Here is a 12,591-nt window from a genome sequence, read left to right on the forward strand (position 1 = left end):
CTAAAAGAAAACTGGTCATGGCATTTGTAGGTGAAAAGGAACAGCTGGTTTAGAGACCTTCTCAGCAAGTCTGGAATAAGTTCATGTATGGCTTGTTTTCTTGCAGCAGTACATTTGTTCGGCCTGACTTGGCAGTTGCAACCAGTTGAAGGACAGCTCTATGAAAATGGAGTTAGCAAAGGGAACAGAGGGACCGAATCCATGGATACTACTTACTCTCCAATTGGAGGAAAAGTTTCCGATAAATCAGAGAAAAAAGGTACAGTGATCAAAATGATTGATTTATTGACTATTGATTACTTTTCTTCTAATTTGGTCATTAGAACCAAAGCTGGGATGGTTTCACTTCACATTAGATTTCATGATCACTCAAAAGAAGTACTCTACGTGGACAGAATAAATACATGTAAATGTCTTATGAAAGCAAATTTTCCTTTCGTGCCTTGAGTATAAACCAATTAAACTTTTCAAATATGTAGGCAATTTTGAAAATAGATAAATATTTACAGGATGGAGGTTTCAATACAATGGAAATTGCATTTCGCATATAACTACCCTGAAGCAACATGGGATTTTGATTAAGTTCTCTGTGTCCAAGCCCAGCATTTATATATAACATTTTACAAAGGGTATATGGAAATTTCTTCTGTTTATAATAAGAAAAAGCCTTTTATGCTTAATATAAGGGTGAATGTTTATGTCAAAGTGGGGGAACATGAATTTTTTTCTAGTTGGGAAACATGAATTCTTCCCAGTTGGAGAAAAGGAAAAAATACTTTGAGTACTGAATTGTTCAATTTAACCAACATAAGCTTGAACTACCTGACTTATTTACAATAAATGTCACAGTACCACCACTCCTAACATCTTATTCACATTGAATGATCTTAGTCTCGATATACAGGTATTAAAAATAGCTGAAAGTTTGTATTATTATTTCTCTTGAAATAGGATTCAGCACACAGGGACTCAAACAATGTACAATTTCAGGATGTCAATTCCAAAAGCAGAAATTGAAAACACAATATAGAGCCAGTACAGTCCAAAATATTTTTAGGAGATCACATATAAACAGAGGAATGAATGAATGACCCAAACCTTGCCCTCAAGAAACTTACAATTTTATGAGGGTGATAAGACAGTCTTATTTCGGCTGGTTAGTTGCCAAAACAAGCTATTTTGTTTTGTAGTTGTTTGAATTACTAATCTTTACTTGTGTTTTAAGTTTCTTTGCGGGGTTATTGGTAGGGTTTGCTGTTTTGTTTTTGTTTGATTTTGAAGATGTAATTCTATTTTGGACTATGCTTCAGTAAAAACTCATGCTTAGGTTTCAGGAAAACATTATGATTTGTCCTAGTTTTTGATTCACAATGCGGTTTGCTTTACGTCCTCATTTAGAAATACTGTCTCTAGCCTTGGCTGACCTTTCCCAGCAATTCCATTGTTGCTGCTGAGAGGGGCAGAGGGTCAGAAATAACAGAGAGAAGGGTCTACGTGCACTTGGACATGGGCTTTTTCTCTCTTACCTTCTTTCCTACTCTTTGATTCCTTTATTTCTGTAAGTACAAAAGCCACCATTTGGTGCCTAGGGGTTTCTTGCCATTCACACTGGAAAATCCTGAATTATCTGTTCGAGGAAAAATGAAGCATGCTAGACAGAAGGTGATCACATAGTCATCACCAGAGCATATTCATTTGTTTACTCTTATTCAGATATCTGTAATTCCCTTCCACAAAGTACAGTTGACCCTTGAACAACACGGGTTTGAATTGCACAGGTCCTCTTCTCTACAGACTTTTTCCAATAAATACAGCACAGGACTGTAAATGTATTTTCTCTTCTTTATGATTTTCTTAATAACATTTCTTTTCTCTAGCTTACTTTATTGTACGAACCTAGTATATATTACATGTAACATACAAAATATGTATTAATTCACTGTTTATGTTATTGATAAGGCTTCTGGCTAACAGTAGACTATTAGTAGTTAAATTTGGGGGGAGTCACAAGTTATACAAGGATTTTTGACAGTATGGGATTGAGAGGGAGGAGATCAGCACAACTAACTCCATCATTGTTCAAGGGTTAGTAGTAGTTTGATGATGATGACTGAAAGTTATTGCACAATTAGCCATGTGCCAAGAATTGCTCCAGACACTTAATGTGTCTTATATTATGAAGGTAACATTATGGCCCTCATTTTCCAAATAAGAAAACAGAGGCACAGAGAGTTTAGGCGACTTGCCCAAGGCCACAGATCTAGAAACTGGTGGTCTGATTTTGGAGCCTTGTCTCTACACTGTACTGAAATCTACACATGAAAGATATATGAAAACCACAAAAGACACTTTACACAATGATAGCAAAGCACCAGGGTCTATTTGTGATAGATTTTAGAAAAATTCTAGACAGCTATCTTTTCATGTGTTATAACAAATTTCATAAATGAAAAAATGTTTTTTTAAGTTTCTGCTCAATTATAACAACAAACAGGCCAAACCAAGTTCAATTTCAATTTAATACTTTATTAAGAAAAATCATTAAGGGCTGGTGCCATATATACCAAGTTGTTATCTTAGATTGACTTTTTATGTCAGTCAGAACAAAACCTTAACTGTAACTGCACATCATAGTTCTGCTGTATTAGGTCTTTACTGCATATCACTCACCAAGTAAAAACATAGTTCCTGTTTTATAATGCCATGTGTATACTAAACCAAATGTTGCAGAAGATGTAATATACCTAGAAGGATATTTTCAACTGGTCAGCTGTATCCTTTTATGATTTTCTGGACATCACATACCCCATAAATACAGTTGTAGAAGCTTGTCTTAATGATGCTGTATGCATTAAAATATAAAACTAAAAACCAGATAATCCTTTTTACATTATTTTCCTCACTTTCCTAGAGGATTGGGCAATGTAGCACTGTGGTTAAGAGCCTGGACTCCGGAGTCAGACAGATCTGGCTTTGAATACTGTGTCATTTCCTGACTCTCCAACCTCAGGCAATGAATTGATATAACCCTGCTGAAGTAATATCCTTATCTGCAACAGGGAGATGATAATAATAGTACCTGTCTCATAAGCTGGTTGTAAGGAACAAGTGAGATAATGGTTGTAAAGCACAATGCCAGGCACGTTGTTTAATTTAGCAGTAATTATAATTGGACCAAATTGTTGGAAAATTACCTTGAGAGGGTACATCCCATTAGTTTAGTGACATCCCAGTAGGTACTGTAGATCCTGCTCTTGAACTATCAGCTTTTCCACAAATGATGGCCTCCTTGGAATTTAGATATTTTCTCTTTTTAAAGTTTGATCTCTCTTTCCTTAACAATTCAATATCTATCATTTTGTAATTATCATCTTTATCATCTAAGTGATGGATAAATAGAACATCACTGTAAAAAAAATCAATTTCTACTGGCATTGGTTCCCCATTAACAGTAGTTATATATATCTGCTTCTCCTTAGGAGATTAAAGAACTTTCTCACCACTTAGTTTTCCAAATGAAAGAAAACAGAATATTTGATTATAGACATTTCATATGCTAACATTTTATTTTTGAAACTTATTTGAATAATTTGAATTTAATTTGAAAAGAAGACATAAGTCACAATCACATATTGGAACCTACCAGGAAAACCAGCTGTCGGTTGTTCGATAAACATTTATAGAATTGAAGGTATTATACTAAAACATCCCCTACTACCTTAGAGGCTTACAGACTACTCAACTCTTTCTCTTAACTAATAAACATTATGTAACGACTACTTTAAACAGAGCAGGCAGTAGAAAAAAGTAAAAGACTTAGTCACAGGCCTGAGTCATGTCACATACATAAATTGAACTAAAAACAATTACGGTGTAATTTATCAACTAATATGGAATGTTAAAATCTTGAACATTATCAAATCCAATGTCTTTTTTTAAAGATGAAGAAATGGAGATCCAGAAGGGTCAAGAACACACAGAAAGATCTGAACTAGAACAGAGGACATTTGATTCCAACTCTTCTGTTCCCTCATCTATTACTGAAATAATATAACACAAACTAAACATATAAATTGCTCAAGAGATTTTCTAAGGAAGTATCAAAGGCAAAGACTGAATAGGTAGGGAAATTGATTCTATTCAGGCTATTGCAATATGGAAAGCGTTGCAGATAGGAAGATCAGGGTGTCTGAGCAAAGTGGATTTTGTCTTAGACTTTTATAGGAGGAGTGGATAAGAAATACGTGGAATGATTTACAGTTGGGATTGTTTTGTACTCCTGGGAAGTCTCAGTCAGTCAACTGAGCAGGAAATGTTTCTGTCTGTGTCTAGCTGGTTGAAGGGAAACAAATAGTTGTAATGTCAGATAATTATTTATGAGACAAAGAAGAGACCATTGGAGGGTCTATATCTGGGCTTACAGCAGGTTCCAGCAAAAGGGGAAAGGTACATGTTTGGCCTCGTTACAGGTCAACAAAGGAGTCTTCTACAGTTCTTACAGGAGCCATGAGAAAGGGTGGGCAGAGAGCCATATCTAATAATCATATGAGAACAGGTTTTTAATGGGGTTATTTTTGGTTTTTCGTCTGCTTTGCAATAAGCCATTTTCTAAAACATAAAAGAATGAGAGGGTTTTGAAAAGCAAAAGGTTGGGAGGATTTCTTAACCAGCAGTTGTCCAGGAGCATAGGGCTCAGGTCAAGTCCAACATTGTCATCGGTTATCTGAATGAGGAAGTTTATCGGTTAGTTGACGGGACTGAATTCCTGCAGGGTGGATGCCAAAATAGAGCACGGGAACAAAAAAGGTGGGTGGAGAGACAGAGCTAATGGATACTCAAGTCAGCCTTTTTCTCCTTTATAATTTGGCAAAAGTCTGGCCTTGGGGGAAAGTAGCATTTCTCTTAAATTCATTCTACAAGGTCTGTCCCCACAAAGTTTTGAAGGGGGGGAAATATATTTTCCAGTTCAATGTCTGCTGAATATATGACCATAGAAACAACATATAGCTGATTGATATGACACAGCTCACAGTCTGTCGTGAAGATGCTTTAGCCCAGACCAAGCAATGACTAGAGCTTCACCTCTCTGGCCTCCTATTTCTTCTCTGAAAAAAAAAAGGCAGTTGGCTTTGTAAGGGTTGAAAAATAATTTTTCCTCTAACCTTCTAGGTTCTTAGCCGAGGCCCCCACCCACCCCTGCTGTAATAAAAATAAATAAATAACAAGAAGGAGAAAAACAAACAAGTTTACTAACATATGCCCCCCACATACACAGGAGAGACCCAGGAAAGCTGAGTAACTCCTGGAATGGCCCAAGCCACCTCCTTAAATACCCTCTCTGGCTAAAGACAAAAGATGTTGGGAGCGTGGGGAGCCAGTCATGGGTGGCTGTCAGGCAAAGCACTGTGAGCTGGAGTATGGTTGGTAGGCAGATTTAAGTCCTCTCCTTCTCCATTGCTAAGAGTTTCTAGAGATCTAGACACCTCTTTTTCCTGGTACAGAGAGGGAGACACCCTTAGGGATGGCGAGTTCCCTGAGAGACATAAATGTCCCCTTACAAAAGGGGAACTTCTGCATAGTTGTTCTATGTCTGCTGTTTCTTCAAGATGATCCTTATGTCGAAGAATAATATTGTGGGGTGGCAAATTCTGCTCTCCTTCAGCTTTAAAACTTTTGGGAGAGTGGAGGAGGGATAGTGGGCAGTGAAACACATTTTGCAAATTAAATCTTACCCAGAAAGCACAAATAAAAAACAGATAAAAGCCACCACTCTGCAGGTAAAATGGAAAGAGGGTCAGATTCCTGGCACACTTCGCCCTGCCTTCCCCCTTGCCTTTCTTTGCTTTCCATTTTCCTCCCAGCTGTTAAAGCTTTGACAAATAAGGGGTGATGCTCAGTGGGACTGGCTTATCTCTGAGGTCCCCTCCAGCTGTGTACATTATGAGTCAGTGGATTTGAATTCCGCAGTTGAGGAAGAACAATTAGCCACTCCAAATAAAAGTGGACCTATTTTTGCAAAAGGCATGTATGCTCCTAGAAAATGGTTGAAATGTATGTCTGTAAAATTTGTAAGCCACTTTGCCATTTAAATTGCTTGCAGAGGATTCTGTTATAATTCAAATAATTAATTCCCAGTTTTCTGCCTTATAAGTTTGGATTTTTGACATGTATGTAACAATAACAGCCTACACTTAGAGAGCATTTACAATTTCAAAATACTTTAATGTCTTTTATCCACATAACAGTTTTATGCTGTAGCAGCTATTGTTACCCTTGTTTTACACTTGAAAAGGAAAACACAAGAAGGTTAAGAGACTTGACTTGCATAACAGGCATAGCTGAAATGAGGATCCAGACTTTCCTTAGTGTCAGCTCAATACCCTTCTTTGAGCCTTTTCTTTCTTCTTTTTAAACTTCTTTTCTCAAGGCCGGTTGTTTAAGTAACAGCTGTCTTGATTAAAAATCTGAATGCATATGGTCAAATGTATATCTTTTCTCTAAGAGTACTTTGCAAATCTTGCATTTCCCTCCAAAGATCTAGGTTTAGCAAGACTCTCCCTCCTCCTCAAAGCAGAACACACACATTTTGGCAATTGAAAGTTAACAGCCTAAATGTACCTTTCCTGACCTCCTTTCATTGTAAACCTAGCTGGAAGGTGTGTGTGTGTGTGTGCACTGCTTTTTTTTTTTTTTTTTTTGGCCATGTTGTTGTTGGGGTGTTTTGTTTTACCTGCTGCATATTTATATTGAAGGCAATTTATTCAGTGACAATTGTGGACTTTAAATGAAAGCTTGAATTCCAGATTTACTTATACTTTCACTGATATTTATTTCACAGACCTGGCCAGTGGGTAGATTCATTTTGTGGTAATCATTGTGCATTCATTCAGATAGAACACATTCCTGCAGTATAATTCTGTGGCTTTTCAATATCGGTTCATAGGACATGTGGATATGAAAATGCACTCAACTGCCCTTTGAATCAACCCATAGTTTCAGTATCTTTTACTTAAAGAATATTAGAACCCAGGACATGGTAGTAGGCTTGGGAATAATTCATATAAGCACAACAAACCACATAAATAAAATAGTAGTAATGCACTAACAAAGACAACCATGTTGGGAGCGTAACATTATTATTTTTAAAGATTGATGGCAAATTACGGTAAATGTTTCCTATAATGCTGTATAGATGTTTCTCTAATACAAGGTTTCAGGGGGCCCCGCTAGAGTGCTGCAGCTTGTTTTCTACTATATTAAATCACTTTATCAATATACTTCAGTTTTAACAAAGGCTTTTCTAAAGCATACTGGAGACCTGACTTCTAAAACAGATTTATGGAAAGGGTTCACCATGCTAAAAGGCAAACTTATTTATGGTATAAAAAATTCATGTTAAATGTCCTTGGTCATATATGTTTAATGTTTCATTCTTGGTTTCATTTTAATCCTCATTTTACTTTTGTTTGTTTGTCTGACTAATACACCACCTTTCCTGTAGAACGTAGCTACCTTGTGGTCCCTCTAGCCTAATGGTACGTATATGAAAGGGCCCCTGAGTGGTGTGCTGTGGAATGGCATATTGATCCTTCTGGAGTAGTCCTTCAATAGCTAGGGGATCCTCTCATAACATCTTTATAACATCATAGTATTTTTTGGTGGATGGGGGAGTGCAGTGTGGAAATTTACCAGCCACGTGTGTTTCTAATTCTATGGAGTATCTGTTCATATCTTTCTGCCTATATTATTTTTGGAGGAAGTTCAAACACTCACTAGCTTTTGCCTGAAGTCATAGGTAATTCTCGTAGGTAAGATTTACTTTTGAAAACAAAATCTCAGAGTTCCAGGATTTAATGCACCTGTCTGCATTTCCCTTTGTATAACTTTGGCGATCCTGTAGAAAATAATCACATATCCTTTCTTAGTCTTCACTTTTCTAATACTATGAGCCTTTGGTCTTAGTTCAGAACTCGTCTTGTAACTGTATTTTCCCTTAGTCATTTTATTAGCCTTTTGCTGTGTCCATTATATATCCCACCGAAGGTATCTTGATCAGAACTGTACACAGATACCATATTCCCATTGCCAGTGTCATTCAGAGAAAGGGAAGAATAAAAGCAAAAAGTCATATTGTAGGAAAAATGACTCTTGACCACCCCAAACTCTCTGTGAAGATAATATCAAGGGAAGAAAAATGAAATCTTAGAATTCACGAGCATAGAAGTTCATGATTTTTAGTGCTATGTGAGTCGAGACGCTATTTTAACTGTATGAAGGACTGTGGAAAGCTCACAAATGAAGCAGAGGACATAGCTTTTGCCCTCGAGAAAGGCCCCATTCAACAGAAGACCTGGGGCAAGCAGGCACACATGCATGCACAATGCAAAATAACCTGCAACCAACTGGTGCACAGCAATAGAAATAAGATGGTCAGGTGACTAAGAGGCTTAAAAGACAAAAGATGAAAAGATGATTGTTTATTAGAGGAGTAGTTTGAGCTGGGCCTTGAGAAACCAGAAAAATCAATCCAAATTGACCTTACAGAGTGTGTATTTAGGAGAATGGATGAATAGAGGAGTGGGGGGGAAATGCAGATGGTACTAGCCTAAGTGGTAAAGGGATAATGAAGCGATAGAGGCAGCAGATGGAGACAGCTTGGCAAGAAAAGCAAGGAGAGAAATAGTATGATAACTAGATGAAGGGGCAGTTGGGTCATTTTAGTTTTTTTTTTTTTAAAGAGAGACTTGTGCTTGTTTGAAGATGAAGAACAGGAAACCAGTAGAGAGGGAGGCATTGAAGATGCCAGTAAGAAAAGAGAGTGTGAAGGGACCAAAGTCTGGACAGGAGAAAAGAGGAGGGAGGAGCCTCGGGGAGAAAGTGGGACACAGAATTTTACGGCACACCGAGTATGAGAGAGGCATTTTGCTATTGCAGAAATAAACGAGAGGTAGGATTTCCAAAAGAGGACCCAGTAAGTGTTCCATAGATGGTACTGTCTCTCCCGGTTTTGTATTACTATTGTTGTTACTATTGTTACTATCTACAGTGAGTGTTGCTTGCAAGAAGGAGTTTTAATTTGATACAACTGAAGATTTTCTGGGTTCCTTAAAGATAGAAATTAAAGGTGATAGCAAATATAAAAACCCACAAGAACTGGTCCCTCTGCTGGCTGTTTCTTTTTCCTGAGGCCTGGCACAAGAGGATGTACAACCCCCTTATCACTCTTAACTGTGGGATAGATGGGTCATAATATAATTGCCTTTATTAAATGCCCAGCAGGTAGATGTCAAGATTTTAGACAGCCATGACTGCCCTATCCTCTGGGGACTTTACATTCTAAGATACAAAAGGGAGTGCTAGATAAATTGAGCCATGACCAGCCCCCCTGCCACCCTCCCAAAGTCCAGAAGGATGTGATCATAATAACCTACATATTACTAACATCTAACATGTATAAAAATATAGAAAATAGGCATCGCTGCTGTGTACTACCAATTATATGTTCTAAATACTGGCCAGGAGACAGTTTGGCTTCTAGGTAGCAGATGACCATCTAAAACTACTTGGAAACACATCAAAACTCTTATTGCAGTTCATACAGTTTGTATGTATGTGTGTGTGCAGGCTGTGCATGCCAGTTTTTAACTTATAACCATATCTTTTGGAACAGCTTTGTTGAGCTATAATTTACATACTATATAATTCACTGATTTAAAGAGTACAGTTCGATGATTCTTAGCATATTCAGAGTTGTGTAGCCATCATCACTGTTTAATTCTAGAGCATTTTCATCGCACTGAAAAGAAACCTCAATAGGCATTGGCAGTTACTCCATATCCCCACTTTTCCCCAGGCCCTGGCAACTGCTAATCTATTTCCTGTATTTACAGATTTGCCTGTGTGTACATTTTATATAAATGGAAATGGAATCATGTAATGTGTATTCTTTTGTGTCTGACTTCTTTCAGTTAACATAATGTTTTCAAAGTTTGTCCATGTTGTAGCATGTACCAATACTTCATTCCTTTTTATGGTTGAATAATATCCCACCATGCGAGTATACTGTATTTTGTTGATCCACTCATCAATTGACAGGCCTTTTGTGGATTTTTCATCTTTTTTGGAACATTATGAGCAATGCTGCTATAAGCATTCACATACAAGTTTTTATTAGAACACCTGTGCTCGGCTTTTTTGAGAACCCAAGGATAAAAAGGTGCCAATTTCTCCACATTTTTGTCAACATTTGTTATTATCTCTCATTTTTATTTTAGCTATCCTAGTGGGTATGAAGTGGTTTCTCATTGTGGTTTTAATTTGCATGTCCTTGATGACTATTGACTTTGAGCCTCTTTTTCTGTGCTTATTGGCCATTTGTATTTCTTCTTTGAAGAAATGTCTATTTGGATCCTTTGCTCATTTTTCAATTGGTTTATTTGTATTTTTCTTGGTGAGTTTGTAAGTCTTCTTAATGTATTCTAGATTCTAAGCCTCTTATCCAATACATGATTTTTAAATATTTTCTCCTATTCTGTAGGCAGTCTCCTCACTTTATTGATGGTGTCCTTTGAGACACAAAAGTTTTTAATTTTGATGAAGTCAGATGTATCTCTTTTTTCTTTTGTTGTTTGTGCTTTTGATATCATATCTAAGAAACTATTGCCAAATCCCAGGTCACAAAGATTTATGCCTGTGTTCTCATCTAAGAATTTTATAGGTTAGCTCTTAAATGTAGATATTTGGTCCATTTTGAATTAATTTTTGTATATGTTATGAGGGAGTGGTTCAAGCTTCACTCTTTTGCTTATGGATATCCACTTGTCCATCACCACTGATTGAAAAGCCTATTCTTTCCTCCATAGAATTGTCTTGGTGCCCTTGGTTGAAATTCGGTTGACCATAAATGTGATATTTTATTTCTTGACTCTCAATTCTATTCCATTGATCTATATAGCTATCGGAATACCAACACCACTACTGTAGCTTTTTAATGGGTTTTGAAATCAGGAAGTGTGAGGCCTCCAGTGTTTTCCTTTTTTTCTTTTTAAGATTGCTTTAGTTATTCTGAGTTTCTTGAATTTCCATATGAATTTTAGCTCAGCTCATGTATTTCTGGAAAATGGTAGTTAGAATTCTGATAAGAATGCATTGAATCTGTAGATCAGATTAGGAAGTATTGCCATTTTTATAATAAATCTTGTAATCTATGAATATGGATATTTCCATTTATTTAGGTCTTCTTTAATTTCTTTCAGTGATGTTTTGTATTTCTCAGTGTACAAGTCTTGCAACTTTTTTAAAGATTTATTTATTTATTTTAGAGATGGAGAGAGAGAGTATGCAAGCCAGTGTGAGTGGGGGGAGGGGCAAAGGGAAAGGGAAAGTATCTTCAAGCAGACTCTCTCCCCTGAGATCATGACCTGAGCTGAAACCAAGAGTTCAACACTCAACCAACTGAGCCACTTAGGTGCCCCAACTTGCAACTTTCTTTGTTAAATTTATCCCTAAGTTTTTAATTCTTTTTGATGATATTATAAGTGGAAATGATTTTTTACTTTATTTTTTTATTGGTGTTCAATTTGTCAACATATAGAATAACACCCAGTGCTCATCCCGTCAAGTGCCCACCTCAGTGCCTGTCACCCAGTCACCCCCACCCCCCACCCACCTCCCCTTCCACCACCCCTAGTTCGTTTCCCAGAGTTAGGAGTCTTTCATGTTCTGTCTCCCTTTCTGATATGGAAATCATTTTTTAATTTCCTTTTTTGACTTTTCACTGCGTGTTTCCATATTTATTCATTAACCTTTGAATATGTTTTTTTCTTTTTTTTTTTTTTTTGCTAGTGGCAATATTATTTTCTTTTAAGGAGGTGTTTTATACCATGTTGACCCATGACTCTGAGTCAATGTTTAAATATGTAAAAATGTGATGATGATAAATTTGAGTTTTATATCGATTCAAATTTTCACCAAAAAAGTTTAAAGAGATTGATTACATTATGTACCATTGGTAGTAATCAACAGACTGATATTCTACAAACATAATTTGTGTTTTGCTGTGTGAGATTGTATGTCAAGTCAGGAGAGTGTGAAATTTGGAAACCAATGTTTGTGAATACTACTTAGTGGTCATTATAACACACCATAAGAACTGTGAGATTTTTAAAAATGTTTAGAGAAAGTGGAAATCCTTATGGCAAATCTTAAAGAAAGACTTCTACAACAAGAATTATGTCTTTTAAACAATAATATGTTCAACAATCAGATAATACAGGGTCAGATACAATTCAAAATTAGTGTTTTAATTAATGGTGAGATTTTGACAATACCATTTCACTTCTGTCTGAGAAGATGTTTATAATACTAGAGAGCTTCTGTACTGGACTCTGAAGTCTGTCAGTGTCTCGACGTAATTGTTTACACTTACATACTAATGTATTTCTCAAGTGTAATATTTGCTAATAGACTTTTCCGCACAATTAGCTATCTGTTATCAGTGTCGGGATGGCAGGGGTATTTTATTTCTAAATATATTTTATTCACAGTTAATTCCTAAAAGTCTCCATGTGAAGATGTGTCAATTCTTCCTCC

At 36.6% G+C, this 12,591-nt stretch overlaps 1 protein-coding gene across 3 annotated transcripts in view; it reads left to right on the plus strand.

The window, feature by feature from the left end:
* Positions 1–12,591, plus strand: part of TENM1 (teneurin transmembrane protein 1) — a 794,498-nt gene that overhangs the window by 515,271 nt on the left and 266,636 nt on the right. For all 3 annotated transcript variants that reach the window (XM_077888554.1, XM_077888556.1, XM_077888557.1), the window contains one exon: positions 107–259. In XM_077888554.1, the coding sequence (XP_077744680.1) occupies positions 107–259 (153 nt within the window). The remainder of the gene's footprint in view (positions 1–106; positions 260–12,591) is intronic.

Source organism: Canis aureus, chromosome X, assembly GCF_053574225.1.
Source record: "Canis aureus isolate CA01 chromosome X, VMU_Caureus_v.1.0, whole genome shotgun sequence".
NCBI classification, from domain to species: domain Eukaryota; kingdom Metazoa; phylum Chordata; class Mammalia; order Carnivora; family Canidae; genus Canis; species Canis aureus.